The sequence below is a fragment of the Lissotriton vulgaris genome, chromosome 7 (assembly GCF_964263255.1).
Source record: "Lissotriton vulgaris chromosome 7, aLisVul1.2, whole genome shotgun sequence".
Classification (NCBI taxonomy): domain Eukaryota; kingdom Metazoa; phylum Chordata; class Amphibia; order Caudata; family Salamandridae; genus Lissotriton; species Lissotriton vulgaris.
The window spans coordinates 347,677,224-347,704,093 of NC_141695.1; the positions used below are offsets into that span (position 1 = coordinate 347,677,224).

The 26,870-nt window shown below is 44.0% G+C and overlaps 1 protein-coding gene across 1 annotated transcript in view; it reads left to right on the forward strand.

Annotated features, from left to right (window-relative positions):
* The window catches only part of SLC17A7 (solute carrier family 17 member 7), a 391,628-nt gene that overhangs the window by 134,878 nt on the left and 229,880 nt on the right, over positions 1-26,870 (forward strand). Inside the window, exon 2 of the mRNA XM_086930231.1 lies at positions 22,799-23,051. Within this exon, the coding sequence (XP_086786357.1) occupies positions 22,799-23,051 (253 nt within the window). The remainder of the gene's footprint in view (positions 1-22,798; positions 23,052-26,870) is intronic.

Sequence of the window (26,870 nt, forward strand, 5' to 3'; positions counted from 1 at the left end):
CAACATTCTCCGCATGCTCAAAAAAACATTTCGCTGGATCCCCACCGAAACCAGAAAAACAGTCACCCATGCTCTGGTCACGAGCCGACTGGACTACGGAAACACCCTCTACGCAGGCACCACCGCTAAACTCCAGAAGAAACTACAACGAATCCAAAACGCATCAGCCAGGATCATATTAGACATCCCGCGCAACGAACACATCTCTGGCCACCTGAAAGACCTCCACTGGTTACCCGTCAATAAGAGGATCACTTTCCGATTGCTAACCCACGCACACAAATCACTCTACGACATCGGACCAGAATCCCTCAACTCACGACTGTCCTTCTACACCCCCTCCCGCCATCTACGTTCGTCCAGCCAAGCCCTCGCCACTGTACCTCGCATCAACAAGACCACCATGGGAGGCAGATCCTTCTCATACCTGGCTGCTAAAACATGGAACTCACTCCCCACTCACCTTCGCCTTACCCAGAACCACCTAGCATTCAGAAAGCAACTTAAAACGTGGATATTCGACAAGTAATCCTCCTCCCCTCCCCTAGCGCCTTGAGACCCTCTGGGTATGTAGTGCGCTTTATAAATTCTTTGACTTGACTTGACTTGAGTCTCAGACCGGAAAAAATGCCATGTCGCAAGCTGAAGGCAGACGAGGACAGTGTTTGTGGGACATTTGAAAACTGCACCTACTCAAGCGCTGACCCAAAGCTCACTAGTAGCACACCTTCACTTGTGTACACATCATTTATCACTTAATACGCATGAAGACATCCTAACTGTTATTTTAAACATGTGCATTTTAAACTTATGTATCCTTTAATTCCCCCTGTTTTTAATGCACTGGTTTTTATTAACTATGCAATACATTTCCGTACTTACTTACTGATCCTTCAGTGGTGCAACGTCCCTCCACTCTGTCAGACCCTCCACACTCTCAGTTGTTCTATGGAGATGCATTTTCCACCCATATTCAGTTATCTCCCCTTACTCCCAGCATGAACATCAATGCACCAGAAGCCAGAGGAAGCAGAAGTGACATCACACCCCATTTGACCTTTACGTTCACTCCCACATACGTATACACATACAATCTCATATACACATATTCTCTCTCACATAAGCACACTCTCACCTGCAAGTATGCATGCAATATACATTTACACTCTCTCTTCTCTCACCACCTCTCAGTTCTCCCTCTGCACTTTCAGGTTTTCCTCCACCCTGATTCTCAGGTAGCCTTCCATCCTCCCTCAGTTATAAATCCACACTCTGAGTTATTCAGACATTCCTTTACTGTTCGCAGTCGCCCGCCCACTCTCAGCTGCCCCTCTCAGATATTCTTCCTCACTCGGTCATTCCTTACCACTCATCCTTCCACACTCTGTCATTCCCTAACACTCATCCTTCCACACTCTGTCATTCCTTAACACTCTCCGTTACTGAGTTATCTCTACTCACTTTCAGCTTTCCCTCCAGTTTCAGCTATTCCTCACTCCCCTAAGTTATCCCTCACCATTCAAATGTACACCTTTACACTTCAATTGTCCCGCCACACTCTAGCTAGCCGTAACATTGATAGCTATCCCTTCTCACTCTTTGTTACCCCTCCATCCTCAGAGTTTGCCTTTTTCCATCAGTTTTAGCTCTACGCCCATCAGCCTGACTATCATGCATGCTCACTGTTGGCTCCATGCTAAATAGGCTAGGAGCCCTCGGCATGGCTCCGGAGGTCGATGGAGCACCAAAGTACCCGTATGCGAGAGAGTTGTTATTGGACTACTATTCTCTCTCTCGCTGGTCTTTGTGAGACTGGTGGTGATTGCAGCATAATTCTTAATAAAGGGATATGCATTTTTACCTACCTTTTTCAAAGGATATGCCTACCGACTTCCTTTGTATAATAAGGTCTGCTAGTTTCAGTTGACCATTGACTTCTATCTGTCTGTTATACGTGAATGATGTATGTGTACTGTTTGTATGTTGCAGAATGATTACAGATTCTGTAGGAATGTCTGACATGGAAGTAGGAGGAAATCCTTTGTGACTTTCATGTGAGTATATTGCAGTACAAAATGGAGGCGAAGTCCATGAAAGGGTTGGTTTGTGCAAAGGCCATAATCTATACGACATACGTATAATGTGATCTAATTTTTATGAATTTTGAATAACTCTGTGCTTATATATGGGATAAAGTGTCCCCTGCTGTACATTTTAAGGATATTCCAAGCCACAAAGGAGTTGCATAACCATATAGAGGATTGAGGCCAAAGGCCAAGTTCTTTTATAAGGTCATGTAACTCCAAGGTGACGTGTTGCAATATTCTTATAATGAACGGAAGGGGGTGCTTTATTCCATATAATACATGGTCACACCATCACCATTCCCACCAACTATTTAAAACCTTGGTGCATAGCTCCTTCATATGAAAGAGCGAGCATGTTTAAGTGGCACTAGATGAAATGTGTACAAACATGCAGAAAGATTCTGACTTTTCTCGAAATATCTAATGAGTGGAAAAATAAACATGTTCTCTCTGCTTGTCATTGGTGGCCAAAAAAATCAACCAGCAGAAAGAAAAGCAACAGCAAGCACTGTGGTGTTAGAACTCAGCTGTAATAACTTATAATAGTGGAGTTCTGAGTGCCTTTCTTTTTTACCAGGGACTGGGTGCATCACAACTTACTGATTATAAAGAAATTAGAGACTGACATTTATGCTGGGGTTTCAGAATCCCATGTATTATATATTGATTATAAGAATGAAATACAAAATTTAAATACTATTGGACAGTGTAGTTGCATTCGTTAAGGTGCTATGCAGGAATTTTAAACATTACAATTTTTTTAATAAACAATATGTAATTAATATGATGCAAATGTCTACTGGTATACTGAAAAGAGCATTGAGAGTATCGCACGTTTCCACAGATCCCTCGTATGGAGGTACTGCCCGTGTCACAGTGCCCTATTATACAAGGCAGATTTTGCAAGTAATCATATTTTCCACAACAGAAGATATTCACGAATTTTACAACACAGATTTTTCAGATATTTCATAATAGTTTCCGAAATATCCAGTACGGAGGTGTTGCCAAACCACACAAGGAGCGATAAGTAGGCACTGCCAGCTTTCTTTGTAACCCAGTGGGATGGAACTGGAAGCAGCAACAGTACAACTATATGCAGGTGGTGCATATTGCAACATTACTCCAGTGTGCAAGCACTACAGGGTTACACAGTACCAGTTATATATCCATAGACAGCTTCTACAATGTACTTGAAAGATACCGTTACCAGTTTCCCTAGAGCCCCAGCATGCGGATTTCCCAGTTTTAGAGTTTGCCAGTATGCAGGTGTTACTAGTATGTACATGACCATGAAAAGTACATTATGGTAAATTTCCCAAAACCAAGGAAAAGGGATATTACTAGCTTCTATAAGACCCACCTAAACAGATATTACTACTTTCCACATCGTCCAGATAAAAAGACATTGCTAGTTCCTCAATACCCAAAAACTAGAAAGCACTGTCTCCCACTTCTTCCCCAGCAATGTGCAGCAAGTACAAATTACCAATGGGTAGTTAGTAGGAAAGACCAGCTTCCACATTAGCCAAAATGAGATTTGTCTGTTTCAACAGTAACCAGCAAACTGTCATTTCCAGATTCCTTAGTAGCTAAACATGCAGGACTGACTGTTCAATAGATCTTTGGTATAAAATTAGGCCAGTGCCCACCTTTTACTAGTATGCATATATTGCTGGTTTCTACCGTACCCCAGTATGTAGGTCTTTGCACATTCTGCACTGTCCCATTGAGCAGGCAACTGTTGTTAGAGTAGATGAGTCTTCCGACACCCCCAGTTTTCAGACAACACTGGTATATGGGTATTTCCATTTTCTTTCGGACATGAATGTGCAGGTATTGCTAGTTTCTCTGGTTTTTGGGTGTTGCATAGGTTTCCATTGTTTTTTCCACTGAATTCTAATGTGTAGGTGTCAAAGCCCTAACCTCAAATCCAGATCCAATGGGGGCGATAAATAGTTGTGCACTTCGCTGTATCCATGGCCAACCACTCACAATAGGAATATGAAGCTTAGCAGTAGACCCATGGACTGGGCAACGGGATAAGAGAGAAAACAGAGACACTGGATAGCACCACTCTAACTTGTCTGTCTGCTGGGTATTGTCATCTGCTTGGGTCATGGTGGAGCATCTAAGAATAAGAATTCACTTTTAATATAACGTCTCGATTAATATGGGATTATAAAATTTGATATACCTTGATAGTATTTCTAATATGCAGGCTTCCTGGAATATTAATAAAGCCTGGTTATTCTTGTATTAAAACATAAACAATACCTACAAGGTTGACAGAAACTGTGCTCTCTCTAGTAATATCACTACCGTATGTTCTCAATTAATATTTTCTTGGGTTTTCTCATTGAGTTGTCTCTTAAAGCTGAAATATGAACAAGCATAATCAGAACTGCATAAAACATTATTACACTGATGAATCAGTCTTCAAACGTGGTCCACTCTCCAACATACAAATAAATATACATTGCAAAATATCAACATTATCTGTTGGCAGCAACAACATATCATGATTGCCTAGCAAGGATGCTGTAAATCATGTAGAACTTATACTCAATATCTTCAAGATGGCCACAGCTATTTCCATGATGATGTGAGAGTTCTGTGGGCTCATGTGCAATGCAGTGTCTGATTTTGAGTTCAAGCACCTATATGTTGTGCGTTCACCTGAGACAGGAAGCTTTTTGCCAAGTGGCACCAGTTTTCTGAGTATCCTTCGGATCAGTGGAATACCTGCAAGATTAAAGTATTATGCTAGTGTGTTTGACGACCGTGAAGGGAGGAAAAATAAAGTTTTTAAGGCCACCAGATGAGTCATCAAAGAATATGGGCTAACTGATATAGGGTATGCAAAAGGAATGGGAGCTCCTGGGTGCCCTTTTTACTCCGCACCTCATCAAAAGCATGTGCGCTTTGATAATTTTGTCATTACTGCAGGATATGTTCATAATGCCAGGTTTGATATTCATACCAAAATAATTTCTGATCATGATCCCATTACTTTAGAACTAGAACTAGATGTTTGCTATAGATCTGCTCTGAGGGCCTGGACTTTCGAACGTAAACTATTAGTTGACCCACTCTCCTGTGAACAAGTGGGTAAATGGATAGCAGAATTCTTCAGAATTAATCGTTGATCTGCCTCTGGTCATACGGTGTGGGATGCATTTAAGTCAGGTGTTCGGGGAGAAACATTAAGTTATTCCATTAATAAACAACAGAAATTACGAGAAGTGTTAGCGGATGAGATGAAAAAACTTTGTGAGATAGAAATTCAACTTATAGTGGCAGTTAGTAATGGCCAGGATACCGATCAAATTTTGAGTGACTTAGCCGCTCAAAAGGTGAGGCTGTATCAGAATTTTGCCACAAAGTTAGCTGCGCAAATTGCTGTATATAGATCAGAGATTTATGAGGTGGGGGAAAACTCGGGCCGAATATTGGCTAAAAGACTATGTCAAAAAGAGGTTGCTAAAAGGATTGACAGTATTCAGGATGAGCAAGGGCAAATCCATGATAAACCTATAGAAGTTTTTTGTAAATTCTACAGTAAGTTGTTTATGGAGGAAGGTATCTGTGGGGTCGAAGATAATGTAGCGGAATTTAATGTTGATACCGAAACTTCCATACTAACACATGACCAATTGAAGAATTAGACACAGATATCACTTGGGAAGAAGTGGAGGCAGATTTATTATAAATTGGCGGTTGACAAGCGGTGGGCCCTGATGGCATCCCGCTCGAGATTTATAGGACATTTCGGCATGCTCTGAAAGAGGAACTTACACAGGTTTTTTTGGATGCACAGAAGGGGAATGCACCGTTGTCCTGGCGGAAATCCATAATCACAGTTTTCTTAAAAAAAGATAAACCACCCCTGTTGCCCTCTTCATATAGGCCTATTTCGCTTATCAACACCGATAGTAACATTTATTCCAAGATATCAGCATCGCGCTTATCTGGTTTAATCTCATCTCATCTCTTGTTTAAAAATTTCAGCATGGTTTTATTCTGGAGCGTGACACTACCGATCATGTTTGGCGCTTGATTGCACTTGTGAATTGGGCACAAGCAACTAAATCTACAATGGGGGTAACCCTGTTGGATTCAGAGAAGGCATTCAACAGGGTTTCCTGGCAATATATGTGGGAGGTTTTAAGATTGAAGGGATTTGGCCCAACGATGCAGCTGGCACTGAAGGTTCTGTATTCTTCCCCAGTTGCTTGTATCCCATTAGCGGGCCAGGAGTCAGGCTTGTTCACAATTTCTCGTGGAACACGGCAAGGATGCCCGTGCTCCCGGCTATTATATGCTTTATACATAGATCTTTTTTTGAATAAGTAAAACCAGGCTGAGAATATTAAACCTATTATTTTTTGTCATATAGATTATAGAGCCCTAGCCTATGTGGACGATATTGTCGTTGTCACTATGGATATCGCCAACGCATTACCGGCCATTGATGAACTGGCAGCTTGGTTTGGATCTTTCTCAGGCTATAAGTTAAACATCTACAAAACTCAGATTCTTTTTATTGGTGAGGAACCTCCTGACAATGTAACAACTGCCTCAGAAGTTACCTATCTAGGAATTAAAATCTCTCTAACAGTCTGCAATATCCCCAAGCTAAACATGAACCCTGTGTTGATTAAAGTAAACTAAATGCTGGAGAGACTGGATCATCTGCATTTATCTTTATATGGAAAATCAAAAGTCTTAAAAATGTTGGTATTACCAAATTTTTTATATATGTTTCGAACGATCCCACTTGAATTCCCAGTCTCATGTTTTAAGAGATTAGAGAGGATCAGCTCCAGATTTGTGTGGGGTTATAGGCGGCAAAGAAGGGCCTATAAAAAGATGGTACTTCTGAAAGATCGTGGTGGCTGGGATATACCTTATTTTATGTTTTATTGCTTGGCAGCTGTGCTGCAATTCATCAGCCCGCTGTAATTTTTTTGTCTCAATTTGCGACCCCATTAGGAATGGCTGGCCCTCCCAGGGATGGTGGACTGCTGGGGTCAGCAGACCTCCATGTTTGGGACTGCTTTTAAATAAAGCAGTTTAAAAAAAATGCAGCCTGTTTTCCTCACAGGAAAATGGGTTGCATTAAAAAATTTTTTTTTAATGAAACGTTTTAGTTTCGTTTTTCAAGGGCAGGTAGTGGTCCCTGAGAACACTGCCTGCTCTTAAAAAAATGTTGCGCACCCATTCACAAAGGACCCCTTCCCATTTGCAATTGGTTACCACACTCTTGGAGAGGGTGATAAACTGTGAGTGGTTTGCGACCGCAAACATGGGTCACAAAACATTCTTACATAGGGTTCAAAGTAGTTATTAGGAAGGGACACCCTTGGAACGACCCTTCCTCCTAATACCGAGTCTATAACCCTATTTTGTGATTCGCTATTACATTAGCAACTCGCAAAATAGGGTTGGTGCATTGTGCTACCGTTTTTTGTTGTAGGTATTAGTATACAAGGGAACCCGTAAAAAATGGCCGAGGACCACGGGTAGAACTAAGTATTTATATTTTACAAAGGTCCTAGGTTTTAGTGATATTTAAAGAAATAATTTTCACAGGCTCGAGATAAAGGCTGTGTTTTTCCTTCTTCAGTGTCCAGCCGGATCTAGAAGCGTTTATTTTGGAATTTTTTTTTAAGTATAAACAGAGTAGAGCGAAACAAGTCGCACCTTAGTAACTGGGCACAAGCCTGTACCTAGTCAGAGGAAGACAATACAGGGGAAAAAAGAGAAAGAATTAACAGGCAAACAAGGAGAGCAGGGTGGCTTATAGTACAATGCAAACAGTTTTTAAATAAGCACAAACCCACAGTAACTGCCGTGACAATTGCAAATCATAAAACGAGCAGTACTGCAAAACAGTCGACGAACGTTTCGATCCCTATCTCCAAAAATATAGTGGGATCATCTTCAGGACTAAAGTGAGCTTTGCCTGATTGGTCGAGTGAGCCACGAGCGAGGCACGGTGGGCTGGACGTGGCTGAAAACACTTCAGTAGGCATTCAGGTTCCGAAGTAGCCGATGCCGTTATCGCCTTGCAGTTTGGTGCGCGGCGTCAGGAAGGATATTGGTAACTACCCAGTTAGGTCGGTTCAATTTAGACCATTACAGCCTAGCGTCTCTAGCGTGGGCTTGACGGGAAACTTCGATTGAAGTTTAACCGTGAAATGCGGTTTGTTATCTCCGCAGGGCGCTCAATAGCGTGGTCCTTTTCCGTGGAGGCTCAATGGCCTGGTACTCAGTACCAGGCCATTGAGCCTCCAGACGGGGCCCCATTTCGGCCCCACTACGAGCATATTACGGCTCGCACGGAAAAGGCCCACGCTATTGAGCGCCCTGCGCCCTACTTCGGAACCTGAATGCCTACTGAAGTGTTTTCAGCCACGTCCAGCCCACCGTGCCTCGCTCGTGGCTCACTCGACCAATCACAGTATCAAGAGAAAAGGGGTTAACCCAATAAAGTCACTGGGACCTGGGTATGTAGCGTTAAGAAGAAAGGGTCCCAGTAAGGAAAACACATAAATACATACAATTTGAATAAAATAAATGAAAATAAATGCATCTATAATGTTTTATTCACATTATAGGGAAAAGTATTCAAGACCAGTTATAATATACAGTTGTATCAGTGCCCCTGAGGGTAAGGTGGACGTGCAGTCGTGAGGGTAGTGTAGGGGGGGATAGTGACAATACAATAGAACCACGTATTATTCATACATTTATATGAGTTAAATGTCGAATGGACAGCGTAACGATATTTAATCAACACAAAAGTTCACAGTACACATGCCCCAAAGTCCGTATTATGCAAAGATTGGGATAGGAGGCTGTGTAATAAGGTAAAAAAGTCTTGACTTTTTTACCTTATTACACAGCCTCCTATCCCAATCTTTGCATAATACGGGCTTTGGGGCATGTGTACTGTGAACTTTTGTGTTGATTAAATATCGTTACGCTGTCCATTCGACATTTAACTCATATAAATGTATGAATAATACGTGGTTCTATTGTATTGTCACTATCCCCCCCTACACTACCCTCACGACTGCACGTCCACCTTACCCTCAGGGGCACTGATACAACTGTATATTATAACTGGTCTTGAATACTTTTCCCTATAATGTGAATAAAACATTATAGATGCATTTATTTTCATTTATTTTATTCAAATTGTATGTATTTATGTGTTTTCCTTACTGGGACCCTTTCTTCTTAACACTCGACCAATCAGGCAAAGCTCACTTTAGTCCTGAAGATGATCCCACTATATTTTTGGAGATAGGGATCGAAACGTTCGTCGACTGTTTTGCAGTACTGCTCGTTTTATGATTTGCAATTGTCACGGCAGTTACTGTGGGTTTGTGCTTATTTAAAAACGGTTTGCATTGTACTATAAGCCACCCTGCTCTCCTTGTTTGCCTGTTAATTCTTTCTCTTTTTTCCCCTGTATTGTCTTCCTCTGACTAGGTACAGGCTTGTGCCCAGTTACTAATGTGCGACTTGTTTCGCTCTACTCTGTTTATACTTAAAAATTGTTTTCCAAAATAAACGCTTCTAGGTCCGGCTGGACACTGAAGAAGGAAAAACACAGCCTTTATCTCGAGCCTGTGAAAATTATTTCTTTAAATATCACTAAAACCTAGGACCTTTGTAAAATATAAATACCGTTTTTTGTTGTGGCAAAAAAGCAAAATGCCCCTCTGCGGCCATAAGAAAAAATGGTCGTACATCTGGCCCTAAAGCCACAAACTTCAACATTCAATAAAAACTATGATATGGAAAACAGCCATGTTTTCAACTGTTTCCTAAATTCAAGCATGTTCCACAGGTTGGCTGCAGACACAGAAAAGGATCTTCTGGCAAGTGTGGATCATTTAAAACAAGGAACATTAAATCTCCAGACGTTCGCTGATCTCATATGGCACTGAGGATTATCGAACTAGAATCTGACAAAGGAGTGATCCACTATCATATACAGCTTTATGAACTAAGGATGAGGCTTTGAACTTCATCCAATGTGACGGGCTGTCTCTCAGTAGCCCCCCTGCTGGGCTGTCAGTGTTCTGTGGTTATCTGTATCGAAGGCCACTGAGCCACCCAGTGCTATGAAACTGCACGCATGATCCCATTTAAGGCAGTCAGAAGCTCCTGTCTGAAATTTGAGAGAAATGTGTCTGTCTCTCAGCAGGTCAGATGCAGGAAAAGGGTTCGAGAGCACTGCCACTATGAAGCTCTGGTGCCTATGTGTCCTCTCTTCGATAGGTCACAGGGTGACTATGAATTTCAGGGGTAAGAGAGAGGCAGATAGAATGACATGATAGTGATCACTTTAAATAGAAATAGACAAATACCCACATTGCAACAATAGATTTGATTTCTTTCCAGTGGTGGTCACTGCTCTATGGCATGCATCTTTTAGTACGTACAGCAGCTTGCGTAACAGTGGATCAGCAGATGATTAGGACCTGCGAAACACAGAGAGATCTCTCAATCTAATCCATTTTGCATGCAGTTATATGGGATATTCTAGGGTTTAGGAAAGGAAAATCCCCTGGAGATTACTGGACTTGATGTTCTGACATATAAATATAAGTGTTAAGAGATGAGTTGAGATGACATTTTAGGATGTGGAACTTCCGAAGCAGTCAGAGTAGCAGATCTACCTAAAAGGTATTCCTAGCAGCTGCTGACTTACACCTTACCCACATAACCAGAAATCCTTTAAAATAATGAGAGGCTAGGTGGTATCTTCTGAAATGGGGACATTTGCTAACAGGCTGATGTTGAGATCGAAGTTCCTTGCACTGTGAGGAAAGCTGTGCCATCCTGGCCCTCTCTGACTTTCTCTGGTTGTGGACCCAAGACCAGCGATACTTCATTTTTCCTATTTCTCCTCAGTGGAGCACTTTGGCATAGTATAGCAAAGACTAAGGGCCATATGTATCAACAAACCCTTTTGATTCCTAAATAGCGATTTTTAAGGAATCGCTATTTAGGAATCGCAAAATGGTACGTATGAAGAAAATCGCTTTTTTTTAATCTTTTCCTTAATCTTCCTTATTTGCGAATTCGCATTTTGCGAATTTGCAATTAAGGAATAATTTCCAATGCATTCCTATGGGCCAGGAGGCCCATAGGAATGATTGCGAAATAATTCTCAAATTGCGAAATCGCAATTTTAGAATTATTTCAAGAGTGCAGGGGTGTCTCAAAGACACCCTGCTGCACCCCTAAAATGTACATGAGTGTGCATATGGCGCACATACATGCCCTAAGGGCATGTGTGTGCATCACATGCCACCTTTAAAAATGCCAAATTGTGCATTTTTTGAAGAATTCACAAGTTACCATCAACTACAAGTTTGTGGTAATTTGCGAATTCTTAACCATAATTTGCAGCCCAAAAATGCTACATACATAGCATTTAAGGAATCGCAAAATTGCGATTCCTTAAATGCTATGGCAAAATAAGGAATCGCAAATCTTTGCTATTCCTTATTTTGCAATTATTTCATACATACCAAAACATGCAAAAAGGCCTTTTGCGATTCGCAAAGGCTGCGATTCGCAAAAGGCTTGATACATATGGCCCTTAGCCCCCCACCCCCAAATGGATAAACATGGATCCTTCCACCTGTACCTCCATCATCCCCCATTGCTAACCACAGCACACACCATACTTTTAAACTTTTGGGGTAGGGGTCCTAAACCTCAGGCCGTATTTATTATGACAAAAAAAATCTCACATTAAAACTGTACTCAATATCACTTTACAAAATGACATGCAGAAGCCCCATAAAACAACATACAGTATTATTTGCAGTTTTTTGATGGATGGTTAACCTTAACATAGACTCTAATACATAGGAATTATTAACCATATCTAGCCTTCTCCTTGAGTATCTAGTGTGGAGCCTATGAGTGAGATCATGACTTGTCAACCTGACTGTGTAGACCTCTCCCCAAGGGGGAGGGGCCCACACCCTTTGCTTCTCTCCCTTGTGCAGGAGGTTCGTCAGCCCACCTGGTTCCTTCCTTGGCCACACCTTAGGCCCCCCATTATATCCCATTATCCTCAAAGGGACTGTGCTAGCTTGGTGCCGTGCTGGGATTGGCCGTAAAGGCCTGTGTGGCAGCGAGCACGCCCACACCCCGCAGTCTCTAGCCGACTTGCTGCAAACACCCTTTGGAGGACCTGTGAGAACGCTGCCCAACCTATCCCAAGTAAAAGGATGCCTTCTATGGACCTGAAGTGCCCCACTAATCATGACCTAGGATACAATAATAAATATGACAAAAACGCAAAACAGCTGCAAAGGAAGAGTTGATGCAAAAGAAACAGAAACATAGCAAGCAAAAAACTCAAACTTGAATCACGTTAAGCTTAAAGAGAAAAAATATTGAAAACATGAGACAGGAGAAAATTAACCACACAACGATCTGCTGTCCTGTCTGGATGGTGGGCAGTACAAAGAAATGTAGTTTGGGTACCCGGGACGGGGGAGCAGCTGCGTCATGTCCGCGGGGTGGCAAGCAGAAAAGAGATCGCTTGGTAGCCCCTTTTATGGGCGGGGCCCGGCATTAACTGGAATGGACGTGACCCAAAAGCGCTTAAACCGCTCCCGGGTTGCCGTGCGCCTGAGGCCCAATCACTGACCCCCAATCCTGCTGGTGGCGGCCACTGACGTGACCACCATAGGCGTGGCACCCCTGATATGGGGCATCTTGTCTAAGGCTCTGATGGAATGAGGGTTCACCTCCAGTGTGCACTCATCCATAGTGATTAGTGTTTACTGCAATCTGACCAGACTGTGTAGACAGAAGCACTTGGCGGCGTTTCTTAACTGATGCAAGGTGTCGGTCTTTTTTACCTGCATTTCTGGGACACAACCCCCTTATGGAAATCAGTACTCACCCCTAGAATTGTTGTCTTTCATTTCCTCCAAATTCATATTGTATGTTTGTTCTTATGCCTTTTGTGCATGGAGACTGCATACTGGATAAACAGTGTTCCCATGAAGGACAGCGTGCTTGTTACACACAACAGTGGCCTGCATATCACTTATGATGCCACCCAAGTCTGCCTGTTTTTAGAACTGATCCTAGGTCCTGCAATATGGGCCGAAACAAGAGGTTTAACTGTGATTCTAAGCTGCCTGAAATCCACATCCTGTGCTCTGTCCACATGCTGCTGACCAGGCATGCCACTAATTCCTTTAGTGCAGGGAGACAGGGAAAGCACCAGGGAAGGTTCTTCTACTCTAGGTGGTCAATGTTATGTTTCTTTAGGTGGCACACATTTGTGGTCTGGCTTTCATGAGTGTCTCAAGATGGCCCTACTTCATAATCATCTTGACTTCGGAAAGAAGCTTTGCAGCATCAGGTATAAGGGAGCAAACCACATGAGAAGATAATGAGGGTTTACCCTGCCCCAAGGACGAGGTAGTAGATTGTCTACAGAGGACAGAAGTTGCATTTCTTCTCTGAGCAGCCAGATGAAACCTCCATGAAGACTGAATTGAGGTGAAACGTACACAAGAGTCTTGCCGACCTTCAGCATAGATGACCTGGCCTGAACCTAAGACTCAGAACTGACAACTGCATAACAGGAGAGTTGAGGACATGCTGGAATCACAGCTGCACTGCTCCATCTGTGATCCCATGCTATCCCTGGATCTGTCCCAGGGACACTCACCCATGTCAGTGATGACCAGGTCCCATGTCCCATGTCCCAGTGTTGGAATTGAGACAGGCCTGTAGAGGGTTGAGGAGCCACTATTTTATAAGACCCAACCCAAGGGAACTTAAGGGGTCTTTCCTGTCTTCTTAGTCCTAGTGGGTGAGTTCTGTTGGCTGGACTGGTCATTCTGAGCTCAGAACTATTGGAAACATCTCCCTAGAATGTGCAGCTCCCACAATATCATGGCCAAAGGTCAGGTGGCATCCTAACCTGAAACCAAGGTGCCCTGCTGCCTCGGATGGGTACCAACCAGCCCAGAGTTAGTCTGCAGTCTGAACTATCTTCACCGTGGCCAACTGTAAACAAAAATACAGGTGCCTGTCATTTGCGACTCTCATTGAGTCCTAACCTTGAGGTATTATCCAAAGACGCAACATACACAACTTGTAACAACTCCAGTGATAAAGAAGATTACACTTTATTCAGAAAATGGTAATAACATATAACACCTTCCACCCCAAACGGAGTGGTAATATAATTTCTTCAATATGTGTAATTTCTTTCACAGGACTTTATGCTGAAGACATTGGATTACCACAATCCAGACGGAGGAAATTCCCATATGAAAACAATGTTTCATGAGAAAAAAACAGGATGGGATTTGCACAACAATAGCCTGACTTGGATTAATCAGGCTACTGGGATTTTACTGTTCAGATCATAACATTGAGGTTTATTACTGGAGATTTTAAACTCTATTGTGGTTGAAGAATCGTCAAGAAAAATGTCTAAGGACCTCATTCCTGTTGTTCCAGTAATCCCGACTGGGCCAGTAACAAGAGCCATTGGCTCATGGGGATTAAGAGATCCGCTGTAACTGCAGAATGAAAGTGCTTCGGCCAGAGAAGTCTGCTGCAGAAAGCCGTCAAAATCTGCATACTGGGTAGAAACTCACCTGAACTGGAATGGACGCTCAAGTGTCTACTGAAGTCTTTAGTGGTTCAATGCTCTGATGCGGGATCAGTATAGAAGGGAAACTTTCTCAGGTGCCGGCTTACTGAACAACGTTAAGTTTATGTTTATGGGGGATTAATAATGCACACAGCTACTCAAAAGAGTGTCCCGGCGTGAGCCTAGTGGAAGGAAAGGCAGAGAGATACGGCTAAATAAAGAGGAAGGTCTGAAGCCTCTTGCTAAAAAGCTTGGTATCCTGAATGCTGTGGAGGTCCAAAGGAAGAAGGTTCCAAGCTGAAGTCTCCCTGAAGGCCAGAGAGCTCCCTCCAACTCTCTTAAGGCGAAATCTTGGGACATCGGCAAGAAGATGCGTGGCAGAACGCAGTTGTCTGGTAGGGACATAGAACCTGAAGCGCTTTCTCAAATAAGAAGGACCATAATCATAGAGAGCTGCATGTGCCAGGACCAAGGATTTAAGCTTCACCCTTTCCATCACAGGCACTAGTGCAGGTTACGCAGGTGTTGTCTCACACTGGTCTTTATGGGAATATTGAGAAGTGTTCTGGCTGCGGTATTCTGCACCAACGACAGTTTGTTCAGTAGTTAGCCAAGCAGACCTACATATAAAGCGTTGGCATAATCAAGACACGAGGATACCAGTGCACTGGTGACAGTTTCCCTTGCCAAAATAGGGAGAAGAGGGAGGACCTTTTTAGGGATTTCAGAGTACCGAAGCACAGATCCATAAGCTTCCTAATCTGAGTAGAGAAGCTCAGTTTCTCGTCAAACCAGATCCCCAAATTTTTCTTGGGTTGGCTCTTGGAAGTCGGCATGGGAGATTTGTCTGGCCTGAACAACCTCTGGAACAGAGGGGGGAAGATCCCGAAAAGAAGGGTCTCAGTTTTTTCCACATTGTATTTTAATTGGTCAGCGTAAAGCCAGCAAAAATCAGCTGACTGGCATGCTTTAACTAGGGAGGTGGAGTAGTCGCTTTTTTTCCACGTGAAAAGGAGCTCGGTGTCATCAGCATAGGCAATGATCTTAGCCCGAGCTCCTCCACCATATGTTTTAGGGGAGTTACATAAATGTTAAAAACAAGAGAGCTCAGTATAGACCCTTGTGGAACATCACGTTGTTACTATCTGAGGAAAGGATGAAAAAGGAGGGAGCCAGATTTGCTGCGTTTTACCCTCAAGAAAGTATTTCAGCCACCTTCAAGCACTCCCCAATACTCCAATATCCTGGAGACGATCCAGGAGCAGGGAATGTGGCACATTGTCGAACGCCGCTGACAGGTCTAACAAAATCATAGCTGCCCTTCCTCCTGAATGTAAAGATTCCGAATGGCTTCAGCAATTTCTACCAGAGCTGCCTCAGTGCTGTAGGTGTCTCTAAAGCCAGATTGTGCTGGGTGGAGCAAGCCGGGATGTTCTACATAATCAGACAATTGCTTGCTAACCAATTTCTCACATACTTTCGCAACAACAGGAATGATGGAAATAGGTCGATAGGTGGAGGGGATGGTGCAATCAAGCGTGGGTTTTTGTCCAGCAGTGGGACAATTTTGGCCTGTTTCCCGGCTGTAGGCACAGTGGCTGTAGTGAGAAAAAGATTGATCAACCAATTTAACTCAGGATTTATCGTGTACTTAGTTGTCAGCATGGCACTGAGTTTCCTTTTGTGTATGTGTGTGTGTATGGGGGGCAAGTAGCACTCGGTTGCAGAACTCGAAGATATGAAAAGGCTTGAGATAGGAGCAGGTGCCTTGACAGGTCAGAGATTACTGCAGATCCACGGAATGGCTCAAGTTCAGCAGCTCCTCTCACAAGGTTTATTTAGGGATTCACAAAGCTTTTCAGCTTTCACTAATACTAGAGATATCCTATTTGGCTCCATGACACTTTCTCAGTCATGGGTCTGAGATGGTGGTTATTGGCATGTGGAATGTTTTGAGGACTTATTTAATCAAATGAGAGTGTGAGTTAAGAGAATTTTGAAGCGCAAATCTCTCAACATAAAGTGCCTCTAGGCACTAAGGACTTTGCTCTCGGAATGGCACAACCCTTTCTACAGCACGAAAGTGATTGTTTTCTACTAAAAGACTGATTACATAGTTCATTCTAAGTGATGGCCACCGGAGCATGGAATCTGTACTTTTTCAAGACGGTATAATCAGCACATGGCTTCTAATGGATCGACGCGACCCACAGCTGTAGATAGCTCACAATGTTCCTGTTGATCAGCTCATGCAATGAGCCAATCCACAAACTGTGTTTTGCAGTACGTATAAAATTACATTTATAAACCTACACGTGTAACTCTCCACCTTCACCTCTCCTATCTTTTTTGTGGAGAGATCCTAACAAGAATAAGTTTACTACTTAGGGGCTGATCTTAATGCGGTTGGAAACGGCGCCGACTGTCGGTCAGAGCTGTTCTGACCGGATGTATGACGTTACAACGCATACTTTTACAACGCCTACCTTTACAACGCAATTTTTACACCGCAACATCCATTACAATGCATACCATTACAACGCATGCCATTTCAACGAATTCTTTGAAACGACCCTTACAACGCATTCCACTACAACGCATACTACCTTTACAACGCATACCATTACAACGCATAACATTACATTACATGTAAGGTAAGTGTTGGATAGTGTAGGGGTTAAAATTACTATTCTAACTCCAGGGGGTGCAACAGTAGGGTAAGTGTTGGATAGTGTAGGGGTTAAAATTACTATTCTAACTCCAGGGGGTGCAACAGTAGGGTAAGTGTTGGATAGTGTAAGGGTACTATGTGTTGCAATGCTATGCGTTGTAATGGTATGCGTTGTAATGACTGCGTTGTAATGGCATGCGTTGTAGTGGTGTGCGTTGTAGTGTCATGCGTTGTAATGGTTGCGTTGTAAATGTATGCGTTGTAATGGATGTTGCGTTGTAAAAGTTTTGTTGTAATAGTAGTGCGGTGTAAAAGTTGCGTTGTAAAGGTTGATTCCCGTTCTGACCGCATCAAAATGTCCCGTTCTGATTCCTTTCCGACTGACAAATTAGGATGTGGTTGGTTAGAAAGGAATCCAAACGGGCTTTCCAAATGGCTTCCGACGGTCTCTGAGTGCCCGTCTGCCATTCAGAGAGTGGCCTGTTATCCCAAGGGCGGCTCTTTCTGCCCAAGGGATTACGATGCCAGATTCCCGCAGCCTTTCTGTGCTGCCCTTTCTGACACAGAAAGGCTGTGGAAATCTGACTTTGGGGGCCCCCAACAGGGCCCCCTTTGGTGCAAGGCCTCCAAATCGAAGCCTAGGGGGCACCTATGGTGCCCCCCTGTTGATCCCTGCACCCGGTGGCCTGCCATGGGGTGCAGGGATGAACTGCACTTCTGCTCTTTACAATGAGAGCATGCATTCCGTTTGGAACACATGCTCCCATTGTAAAGAATAGGATTACGACCAAACAGTGATCAGTTGCATCCTAATTGCTGGTTTGGGACCACCGTCAGGAGGTCGGTTGGTTCCACTTCCAGATCGATGTCAGACGGACTCAGGTCCGTCCGACATCGTTATCGGCCCTTTGGTAGTAAAGGTGAGAGGGACCGGGGAAGTGTTTGGAAAAGGGGGCATACTTACTACTAAATGGGAGGGGGTTAGGGAGGAGTAAAGAGGATGTTAACGAGGATTATAAATCAATCAATCAGTATTTGTATAGTGCAACACTTTCTACCCTAGGGATATCTGTGCACTGAATGAGCTGGGTCTCTGTCAAAAAGGCATGTCTTAAGTCACAATCTGAAAACCGCCTGGAAGATTGCTATTTTGGACGTGGAGGGGCAGGTTGTTCGAGGTCTTGGTGGCAATATAGGAGAAGGAGCAGCTCCCGCTGTGGCTGAGATGGATGCAGGTGTGTATGCAAGGGCGAATGAGGCGGAGCCCAGGTGTTTTGCAGGCAGGTGGAAGTTCTGTCAATGGTTAATGTAGGAAAGTCCTTGATTGTCTACAGCCTTGTATGTGTGCATGAGAATATTGAACTGCCATCTCTTCTGGATGGGTACCAAGTGAAGGTCTCTAGGGTGAGGGATGATATGGGTCCATTTTGGGAGGTCCAGGATTAGTCTGGCTTCTGTATTCTGTGTGATCTGAAGTTTTTGAGGACCTTGGTGGAAATTCTGGCATGGAGGGCATTTCAATACTGTAGGCGGCTGGTGACAAGGGCCTGTGTGATGGTTTTTCTGGTGTTGATAGGATCCATCTGAAGATTCTGCGGAGCATGCACACGGTTTGAAAGCAGGAGGAGGGGACTATGTTTACTTGTCGGCTGCTCCTGCTTCTCTTGCTCCTCCTACTAGTTGGCTGTCGAGGATGATGTCGAGGTTGCGTGCATGGTCCGTTAGTGTGGGTGTAGGTTCGAGTTCTGCTGGTTACCAGTTGTGGTGTCTTTTCCGAAGATCAGTTCTTCTGTTTTGTCCAAGTTGAGTTTGAGGCAGCTGTTTCTCATCCATTTGGCTGCTTCTGTCATGTAGTTGTGGAAATTGGTTTTGGTACTGCAGGGGTTTTCGGTAAGCTAGAGAATGAGTTGAACGTCATCAATTTAGGAGATTATGTTGAGTCTGTGGGATCTGAGGATGTCTGCGAGGGGGTTCATGTAGATGTTTAACAGGGGGAGGCCTGAGGGATGATCCTTGGGGCACACTGCATATGTTGTCCTTAGGAGCAGAGGTGAAGGGAGGCATACGGATGCTCTGAGTGCATCTTGAGAGGAAGGAGGTGACCCACTTCAGTGCGTGTAGCTGTTTGCAGATTTAGTGGCGTCTGGCGATAAAGATGTGGTAGAAAAGGGTGTTGAATGCCACAGAGAGGTCAAGAAGGATCATGGCCACCACCTCTCCACAGTTGAGGAGCATTCTGATGTCGTCTGTGGTGGCAATCAGTACGGTCTCAGTGCTGTGGTAGGCCCAAAATCCTGATTTTGAGGCGTTGAGTAGGTGGTTTTGTTCCAGGTAATCGTGAACTCTTGGTTGATGGCTTTCTTAAGTACTTTGGTTGGTTATGGGAACAGGGAGATCGATCCATAATTTTTTAGGTGCTTCGTCCATCTGGGAAGGTCGCTGTGGAGATGGAGGCGTTGAGGGTGCTGGTAAGTTCTGTGCTGATTATGTTGCCTACAATGTTGAGGAGATGGTGGGGGCAAGGGTCGGTGGGAGCCCCGGAGTGGATGGATGACATGATGGTCTTGGTGGTCTGAGTGGTGAGTGGAAAGCAGGTTGTTATCATTTGGCTGGCATTCTCTGGTTGGTTGAGGTTGTTGAGGCTGAGATTGGTGGGTTGGGGGTTGAAGTTGTTGTAGACGATGGCAATCTTGCTGTGTAAATATTCTGAGAGGGTGTTGCAGGGTTGTTGGGATGGGTAGATGGTGTTCTCTGAATTCCTTGACGATTTTGAAGAGTTTCTTTGTGTGGTTGACCGCGGTATCGATTCGGTTAGTGATGACTACTCTTTTGGCTTCCTTGATGTGAAGCTGGTAGTTGCTGAGGGCTGCCTAGTGAGCAGATCTGTCGGAGGGGTCCTTGGTGATGTGCCTGCACTACTCGAGTCTGTAGCAGTTTCGCTTGGTGGTTCTAAGCTCAGGGGTATACCAGACAGCTTGTCTTGAGGTTTTTTTGGTATTTGCAAGCTTCAGTGGGGCGACACTGTCGCTGCATCTATTGATCCAAGCAGGTAAGTTGTAGATGGCCTGGTTGAGATCTGCTGAAGTTTTGGTGGTGTAGAACTGCGCCTCTGAGTCCATTGGGTCTTGGTTACCTTGGCCCAGATACAGTGGGTGGCACTAACTTGCTTGGTGACGATGTGTTGGGTATTGAAGATGGTAAAGTGGACGATGGCGTGGCTGGTCCAGGTGAGCTTTGTGATGTGGGCGGATTTGATTCTGTCGCCGGAGGTGAAGATGGCGATGACTGTGTGTCCGGCTTTATATGTGGGTTCAATGACTAGTTTGGCGAGGCCAATGTTGTTGAGGTTCTCCAGGAGCAAGGTGGAGTTAGCGAGCTTTGGGTCGTCAACGTGAACATTGAGATCGCCGAGCAGCACCTAGTGGAGGGAGTAGATGGCGAGGGGGGGCGATGAGGTTAGAGGTGGTGTCACAGAAGTCCGGTTGGGTCCCGGGAATCTGTCTGTGAGGCTGCCTTTTATTGTCGTCTTGACGTTGATTTGTAGTTGGAATTTGAGGTGTTCCATGAGAGGCATTGGGTAGCCTTTTGTGGTGGTGGATTTCTTGCAGATTATGGCGATTACCCCACTGTGTTTGCTGATGTGGTCTTGGTGTATAATTTTGTACATGTGGGCGTGGCAGTGGAGATGTCGGGGTTTGAGTTGGGGTTCTGCCTTGTCTCAGTGATGAAGGCCATGTCTGGGACAAGCTTGATGATGGTGTCCCAGATTTCGGTGATGTGTTTGCTGAGAGATCGGGCGTTGAGCAGGATGCACTGGGGTGGTTCCGGGTTGTTACTGGTCTTCTGAGTAGTGGTGGCATGGGCAGGAGGTCCTGTGTAGCAGGAGAAGAGGCAGCTGTGGCAGGTGAAGGGACCCTTTGGTGAAACGTTGAGAGGACGTGAAGCAGTGGATGCTGTGGGGTCCAGGGTTCGGACCAGGAGCTCCTTGGATATGTAGCTGCAGTTGGTGGGAGGACCAAGGGTCCTGGCGCTGGGTGCAATCTAGGTGTGGACGGAACAGCCAGGTTTGCCTGCACGCACAGCAACCTCCATAAGTAGTCCTAGAAGGTGGGAGGGGCTGTCGGAGATGCAGAAAGGTGGGGGCTTGGAGCAGTGTCAGACCGGGAAGAAACGGCAGGAATGAGAGGGGTGGGGTACCTGCGAACTAACCAAACACAATAATGCAGTACCAGTAATCAATTAAACCAAATTAAACAGAAGGAGACCAAATCAGGTTAAAACTTGGAATTTGGAAGCCGTAGGTGAATAAATAAATAAGGCCCCTACGTACAGCAGACTTGAACCACGGCAGAGGGGGTGATGAGTGCGGTTGCAACCTCGGGAGAACTGTGGCAGCAATGGGAGGGCGACGCAGTGACTAGGGGTCAAGGCCTACTCACTGGAGTCCAGCAGCAGCCTTCATAAGTAATCCTGGGAGGTGGGAGGGAGGGCAGAGGGTGGGAGCAGCATCAGAGCTGGGAGAAAAGTTGGGAATGGAGAGAGGGAGGGAGGGGAGACACCAGCAAGCTAGCCACAAACTAATGCAATACCAGTAAGCAATCAAACAAAATTAAACAAAAGGAGACCAAATCAGTCTAACACGTGGATTTTTTGAGCAGTACGTGAATAAATAAATAAATAAGGCTCCGACGAGCATAAGGCTTGAACCAGGGCAGACTACCCCCAACCCCCTGCAGGCAGCCAACCTCCCACTGCACACGGCTTACAGCTTGCATATTGGTAGCTAGCCTCAGCCAGACCATTTTCTTCAATTATATTTTTGTTTCTGTGGTACTGCAGTACCAAAGTGGTTAATGGATCAGCAAAATGTTTCATGAAGGAGCCAAAGTTGAGGAATGTTTTCTTTTTTCTTAACAGTTTAATGCGTATACGTCAAACATAATTATTAAAGAAACAAGAAATCCTCTTCTCGCATTAGACCAGAGTCACTCAAAGTTTCCATTGGCACAACCCCATTTTCATTTAGCAACCCAAGTTCGATAGTGTTGTAACCACGCTTCCTCCAATATCTACATTGATAAGCTGGTTAGGAACTATACTCAATTGATCTGCCCTTATTGGATCACATCCTTTTGCTGATCTCTGATCTCTAACTTCCACTGATCTCTCTAGAGTCCTTACTTTTGGGGATGAGAAGAAGCTTGGTGTTAGTACTGATGCCTCTGTGTGCAACTTAACTATTCATTGTGAAAAGCACAAAGGTATAAAATCTTAGAGGACCTGTAATTGAAAACAATGTGCCCTACGTTTGTATCCCGTTTCATGTCAAAGTTAAGAGCCAACCCCAACCTTCTGTTTTCCTGCTCTCTTTAGGGTGCTTGAGAAAAGGCAAAAGCATGGAGAAACCATCGAGCTCACTGAGGAAGGAAGACCTGTGGTTGCAGAGGAAAAGCGCGAGCCACTCGTGGACTGTACCTGCTTCGGGCTCCCTCGCCGGTACATCATCGCCATCATGAGTGGTCTAGGATTCTGCATTTCTTTTGGTATCCGCTGCAACCTGGGCGTGGCCATCGTCAGCATGGTCAATAACAACACCGTCTACGAGAAAGACATTGCCCACATAGAGGTAAGAATTCAATGGCACTTAGTGCAAAGATAACAAGCTCAACTATATTGGCCTTTATAGAGGTAACGGATGATCTTGACATGAAGTAGCATTCTATATGTCGGTCAATAAGGGAGAACAAGGGCATATGCAAGGAAGACCCTAGTTTTGTGATGCACTGCGGCTTACAAAGCAGTCTCAGAAGGAGACATATTACTCAGAACCAAAATATCAGCCTATTTAATATAAAGCTCAAACAATTGTATGTAAGAGAGACAGGGCCCATATGGGCAGGCAGTCCCATCCATTGCATCCTCTGCCCAATATATACTTTGAGTCCCTGTTATTTCTATGATTTTAATTGTCTTTTCTGTTCCTCCGTAACCCTTTCAAACATTTTCCCACTTCCTTCCTTCATTTCTTTCTGATATACTTAATTACAATTTTCTCCATTTGTGCACATGAGTTAATCTCCATACTGTCACACACCAGCTCTACAATGCCTCATGCACCCTTGCCCTACTGTTCATCCCTTCTGTCTATCCAGTCCTAACCTAATTCATCACCTTGCTACAAAGGCATAGCTAGGCCTTAGCCCACCCCTGGTGGCCCATATGTTTGCTGCCAGCAGCGGCCTAATCTAAGAGAGGGAGGGGTGCTGGTTATTTCTGCAGCCGCTGCCCCGCGACAGCTGAAGGTAAGAGCGTGGGGAAGGTCTGCCAGCCGCCGCCCCCAAAACTCGTGCCACCTGTGGCGGTCTCCCCCCTTTACTACACCAATGCCTTGTTAAACGTATATGCTCACTTTTTTTACTTGTTAAAACCTACTTCCATTTTGTCCTTATTGAAAATACCTTTCAATTTACCAGTCCCTTTATGTTCTACCTCAAAGCTCCATCTTGTTTCTTGTTTTGTAACTCTTAGGTCACTGTGCTCTCTACCCTTCTTTCCTTTCTTACTCAATTCTCACTCACTCCTTTTCACTGCCCTATTATACATCCTTCCAGCTCATAAAGCACTCAAGGCTCTCCATCCAACTTCCGGCAATTCTCATTCTCTCCTCTTCAATACTCTCTTTATTAGTAACTATCATACATCCTTCCAGCACACAAAGTACTACTGGCTCTCCATCCACTCTACTCAATTCTCCCTTGCTCTTCTTCAGTACTCTCTCTTAGTAACTATTATACATTCTTTCAGCATGTAAAGTAAAGTACTGTGGTACACATATCCTTTCAGAACTATCAGCTGATGTTGACACAGTAGATCACCATGTTTTATGGTAAGGCATCATCCCTTCATTGCCCTCATACACAACAGCAACAAAAAAAACAGCTTTAGAACCTTTAACATTCTGGAACACTGGCACCCACAGCCATCCTCATTCTTTGTTGTTGCTCATACACAGATAAGTTGGTTAGTTGTATCAGAATGGCTTATTTATAATATTTTGGGTATATGCATACTTAGAAATGTATATTTTGAGATGAAAGATTATTTGAAGAAGGTTGTGACGGATGAGTCCTTGAGAGCTTGGGGATTTTAGCTATGCAAGTATTTAGGGTTTATAGTTAAGTTTAAGTTTAACTTGTTGGAAAGTATGAAAAACATGGTCTGGATGTACGGTTTGGTATGAAGAAAAAAACACCGTGGGACGTTTTTATAAATTGGTGGATTATGAGTGTGGTTTGGACCTGAGCACGGCATGCAAAGCCTAAGGAGGAGGCTGGTGTTTATGCTTGAAAACAGTATTGGAAGTAGCGCACAGAGTTATTTATTATCAGAAAAGGGTTGTTGAATATAGATCAGTTTTATGGGATTTTACAGAAGCACGGAGTCGAGCAGTCTAATGGAAGAATTTTAAATGAACATAGATTACGTCACGTGTTTCAATGCGGAGGAGCGGTCTCGGCTGAGGGCGGGCGATAGGACACGTGGAATGTCACAGTTCACAGGAGGGGGCGCCACCGGGATTACGGTGCATGGATTGCAGTGTTTCTAGCGTGAGGGAAGATTTTAGTCCTGTGAGGCTGCCGTATTCTCGTGAACGGGGCGGCCATTTTAGAAGTTTCAGAAGAAGTCTTAGGCAAATCAGGCATTTTCAGGCACCATGTTCTGGGACTAAACTAATAGCAGTGAAGAAGACAATTAATATACAACTGGCAATCAGCTGTTTTCATACATCACAGGATTGAGAAGGGTATGGTGTTTCTGAGGAGAATATTCGATTGGAAAAATGTTAAGGAAAAAATATTATGGAGCTAATTGAGAAGCAAATCCTTGATGTAAAGGTCAGGGGTTATTTAGAAAAGGTTTTTGGGGGATCTGGCTGAGAGATTAGATTAAAAAAATGTATGACTGTGTAGAAAAGCAGAAGTGTGGTGGAAGAGGAGAAGTATTGGTCAGTGGAGGACGTTCAACCTGCGGCAGGTGGCTCAGGCATGGTTGGACAGAAAAAAAACACAAAAAAGGAAGCAGGCTGAGGTGTATGTCAAAATGAATATTATGGGTTCGGTTCTGGGCGTAAGGCTTCAGAGTTGGGAAATAAAGGCTAAAGGAAATGGTCACAATGTAGTGGCATGTGACAGGACCTCAAATAATGGTGATGTAGAACTATCCTGTTCATCAGATTTAGATGAAATAGAAGAGGAAGGTGAGCCAAAGAAACAAAGTTGAACAGAAAAAGATTACAATAAAAATGAAAGATTTTGTGGGTCCCTTGCGGGAGGAGATGTTTGACCCTCTTTTGATACACAATCCACTGTCTCCTCAGTGGTTGTCAGCAGAACATGTGGCTTAATACATATCCTATTAGATACAGCGAGAAATACTAAAGGGGGTACGGAAACAGTTGAGGTCTGAGTGTCCAAGGCCTACCCTGAATTCAAAGGTGGCACATACAGCAGAATTGGATCCAAAATTGATTAGTTTGTTTTATAAATCGGACCGTGACCCTAGGAAAGGTTTAGATAAATATCTGAAGGGATACAAAGATAGGCTGTTAGACTTACTAGACCCGCTGACAAAGGGGTTTTGATATGTGTGAGAAGGCTCATGTAAAAAATACGGGTGTGGATGTAGTGGAAATGTGCCAATGGGTCCAGACGGCTATAAATTTGCTAGGCAATGCAAATGCCTCATTCTGTGTGGAGCGGAGAAAAAGCACACTAATGAAGATCAACCCTAAGTTGGCAGAATTTGCCAGTAAAGAATTTGGTGAAAAGAGTAATGGAATTCTGTTTGGAGAAGAATTTGTGAGGGATATGTCCAAATATGTGGATACATTTCATTCCTTAAAAAAGGCTCGGAGAGACATCAGGAAGGTTTTTGGTGGGTCCAGGAGAATGCGAGATAAATTACTTGACCGTGGACAAGGCATCACTCGTGGGTCATTTAAATGAGGATTTAGACCATATGGTTACGGGTATAGGGCAGATCAAAGTGGCTATTACCTGCAAAGACAGAGATGAAGGTCACAAGGGAGTCGAGGTGAGAGGAGATCAAGAGGAGGAGCAGGTATGTTTAAAACAAGACCCTATATGTATACATGTAGAACTGGGTGGCACACTAGCTCAGTTTATGTCACTATGGATGGAAATTAAAAAAGATCCATGGGTGTTGAGGATGGTGCAAAGGTATTGGATAGATTTAATAAGCACAGCAGGGCTGGTATTCTAGGATTTTGCATTTTTCAAGAGAACAGAAAGAGTTGGTGACTCAGGAAGTTAGGGCTCTTAACAGGAAAGGGGCCATAGAGAGAGCAAAGAATTGTCCATGGTGTTTTGTGAGCAGCATCTTTGTAGCAAGAAAGAAGGACAAAACATGAGGCCAGTAATACATC